The 3,461-nt window shown below is 59.9% G+C and overlaps 1 protein-coding gene across 4 annotated transcripts in view; it reads right to left on the bottom strand.

Moving 5' to 3' along the window:
• Positions 1-650: 650 nt before the first annotated feature.
• The window catches only part of RNF215 (ring finger protein 215), a 7,915-nt gene continuing 5,104 nt past the window's right edge, over positions 651-3,461 (bottom strand). Inside the window, exons 6-9 of one of the 4 annotated variants that reach the window (XM_017499614.2) lie at positions 1,395-1,514; positions 1,175-1,318; positions 830-932; positions 651-744 (exon numbers count right to left, since the gene is read on the bottom strand). In XM_017499614.2, the coding sequence (XP_017355103.1) occupies positions 722-744; positions 830-932; positions 1,175-1,318; positions 1,395-1,514 (390 nt within the window). In that variant the 3' untranslated portion in view covers positions 651-721. Of the gene's footprint in view, positions 933-1,161; positions 1,319-1,394; positions 1,515-3,461 lie in introns of all 4 variants that reach the window. The other 3 variants (XR_001816786.2, XM_017499613.2, XM_017499615.2) reach the window with 3 other exon arrangements.

Below are 3,461 nucleotides of genomic sequence, written 5' to 3'. Positions count from 1 at the left end.
CCTTCCCTACCCCAACTCTTTAGAAAAAAAAAAAAATGGATGCCCCTGGTTGATGCACCACATTGATCCTGTGAGTTGAGTGTCCCGGTCAGCAGCACAAAGTTGCAGCCAAGGAGTCCAGGACAGGATGGTTTCTAAGGCCTCTGGTCCTAGCTAGGCCCAGGAAGGGAGCCAGGCTGGACAGGCAGCAGGACCCATGGCTCCCGGCACCCAAGGGCAACAGGCACACAGCCTTGACAAAGACATATCCCAGAAGATGGTCAGGCCAGGGTATCCCAAGGCCAGACAGCTCTTCCCTCAACCCACCCTCCAATAAATAAGCACACAGCCTGGCCACTGCAGTCTCAGCCCCCAGGGATTCCCTGAGAGGCCACAGGGAGCTCCCAGAACCCTGGGGACAGCCGCACTGGCCCCATATTCTCTTTTCCTATTAACCTGGGAGCTGCCTGTGAGGAGGGCAGACTCTCGTCCCAGGATTACAGAGAAGGTCCCAAAGTGACCTCTCTTCCTTGACTGACGGGTCCCGGCCCTAGATCCTCAGTCTGAAGCTGTGGGGCCCTCCTTCCCAGTGTGGACATGGTGGGGCCCTCATCCTTCCACCCACTGGGCCTGCTATCCTGTCCGTCCTGCTGTCCCATCCTGTTCTGTCCTGGGAACCAGGCTGAGGACCAAGGTGCAGGCAGGAAGGGTCCATCCCCATGTGCAGTGTCCAGCAGGGCAGTTAATCGTCAGAGTAGCGGTTCCCTGCAGGGGAGGGGAAGAACAGGGAGGGAGGCATCAGGTGAGGAGCAGGTGGAGTAGGCCGAGGGCCCCCACCCCTGGTGCTCACCCAGGACGTTGAATTTGCACAATGGGCAGGTCTGCTGCAGCATCAGCCAGGGGTCCACACAGTCTCGGTGAAACTCGTGCTTACAGGGCAGCACTCGGAGCCACTACAGAGGTTGGGGAGGAAGGGCTCAGGCCATCGAAGCAGGACTCCACATGGGGTGCCTGGTCCCATGCCCCTCGCCTCAGCTGGGGAACTGAAACCTCATGGCTTCCCACACCCCCAAATTCTGCTCTGTAGCCCTGGCGGCTGGAAGAAGGGACTGTTAGGGGTAGTTCCAGGGTCTCGGGAATAAGGTGGGAGGCATCACAGGTGAGCTGATGGCTGGTCTCTACCCAGGGCACTAGCCTGCTTGTTGCAGAAGTAGTCCAGGCACACAGCGCAGGTCTCAGCACCCGGCTCCGGGAGACCCTGTGCTGCCCTGCTCAGCCGGCAGCGCCGTGTCTTGAGGGATGCCAGTCTCCGCACCACGCGGCGCTTGAACAGGTCCACCTGTGGGTAGAGAACAGGCATGGTCTCACAGGCCCAGGGGCTCATGGCACTGGGGCTCCTTGGGGCTGGCTCCCACCTGGCCTCCGAGCTCCCGCTGGCTCTGCCGCGATGCCTGCCGCTGGGCCTGGACCATGAGGCCTGTGCACAGGAGCATGGCCACCAGCAGGATGGCGTTCCACAGCTGCTGCAGGGGCTTCTGCGGAGGGAAGCAGTCATCAGGGACATGGGGCCGCCCCCACATGCTTCCCGCAGGAACATCCACCCCCAGGAGCACCAAGGAGCAGACAGGTGAAGGGTGCTGAAGACCACTGTGTCCCTGCAGTCCCTGGCTTCCTCTTCTGAAGGCTCTGTTCCTCCCCGTGTGCTCCTCAGGGTCCACTGCTGCTGCTCTCGCTCTGCCCTACACGTCTCCCCATCCAGCTCCAAGGACAGCCACGTCCATTCCCAGCCCAGGGCTGTCCTGGGCAACAAACCTGATGTTTTACACTCACAGAAGCCTCTATCTGGTAGCCTCAGAGACTCCCCAACCCAGCACCCAGCAACCCAGCACCCAGCCTGGGACCCGCTCACTCTCCCACCTGCATCCTCTTGCACTTCCTCCTGGTCGGCTTTCTCAGGCCCTGCCATCACCCACTCACCCATCCAGGCTGAGTATTCACACCCCCCCAGTACGGGAGGGAGCCAGCCCCCAAGGCCTGTTGCTTTGTTCTCCTGGGGGGGGTCTCTCACACCCTCCTTGCCACCATTTACCACCCACAGCGAGAGGGCTCTCCCCTGCACCCCAGGCCCCGCAGCTCCCCTGCCTGAGCTCCTTCCCTGGAGTGTCATCTGCCTCCTCTCAGCGTCCCGTGCTGCCGGCTCCCTCCTGTGTCTGTGCCTTTCCACACTGTTCCTGTCTTGAAAATCCTTTTCCACCTCGCCCCTTTCCTCGGCTACTGCCTCTACTTGCTCTAGAAGCTCCCTGACCTCTATGGCTGGGCGAATACCCCCGCCCAACCTACCGCTGCCCAGCCCTCCTCACACCTGCTCTACCCAGCGTTCCCTTGCAGCTGCCCTTGGTCTGTGCGCTCCCATCAGTGGGAGGCAGCCGCAGCTGATGTGCTCACCACTCTCGCCCAGTGCCTCCCGCCGGCTTTGTGGAATGAGTGAATTTGGAAAGGAAGCATGACTGAGAGGACACTTTAAAACCTGGGGGCCCTGGGCAGCCTCCCAGTGACTCAGGGAACCACAATGACCTTGACTCAACTCAAGATGTGGTGTGGCTGCTGGGCTTAGAATACTCAACAGCTGGATCAGGAGATGGTGCCGCGGAGTAAGCAAAACACGGCACGCCCCTCCGAGGTGCGCCTCTGCACAGGGTCTGCGTATGTGTGTGACTAATACACTCGTTCACTTCAAAGCTCTCTCTTCCTGACCAATGCCGAAGTTCATCTACTGCCATGTGGGGAAGAGGGGCTGAGAGACGGCCTGATGTGAAGAGGCCACTGCTCTAGACAAGCCTGAGTGCTGCTCACACCACGAGCCGTTCCTCTGTCCAGAGTGGAGGTGTTCTGGGGGCCCTCACTGGGAAGCATCTGTGAGCCCCAGCTTGCCTTTCCGTCCTGCCTCTTCTTTCCTCCAGCTGCAGCTGGGAGTGCCACCTATTCTAGGAAGTTGTCCCCAAGCCCTAGGCTGAGTGCCTTTATTATGCTTTAGAGGGTCCTGGGCCCACCACCAACTCACCCCAGCAGAGTGACAGCATGTCTCTGGCCTATCTGCCCTCCAGATTAGGCGCCCATGAGCCCAGGGCTGGAGCAGCCCACGTTGGCCAACACCTGCTGGGGGCTGTACCAGAAGACTGGGGCATCACTGCCTGGCAGAGAAGTGACTCGAAATACTTGTGGACAGAAAACCCTTGATGCCAAAGGTTAGAAATCCAGGGATGATAAAACACAGCCCTGGGAGCCGGGCGCGGTGGCTCAAGCCTGTAATCCCAGCACTTTGGGAGGCCGAGGCGGGTGGATCACGAGGTCAAGAGATCGAGACCATCCTGGTCAGCAAGGTGAAACCTCGTCTCTACTAAAAATACAAAAATTAGCTGGGCATGATGGTGCATGCCTGTAGTCCCAGCTACTCGGGAGGCTGAGGCCGGAGAATCGCTTGA

Source organism: Cebus imitator, unplaced genomic scaffold (genome assembly GCF_001604975.1).
Source record: "Cebus imitator isolate Cc_AM_T3 unplaced genomic scaffold, Cebus_imitator-1.0 Scaffold258, whole genome shotgun sequence".
In the NCBI taxonomy this organism is placed as follows: Eukaryota; Metazoa; Chordata; class Mammalia; order Primates; family Cebidae; genus Cebus; species Cebus imitator.
This window is presented reverse-complemented; position numbering and strand designations above follow the sequence as displayed.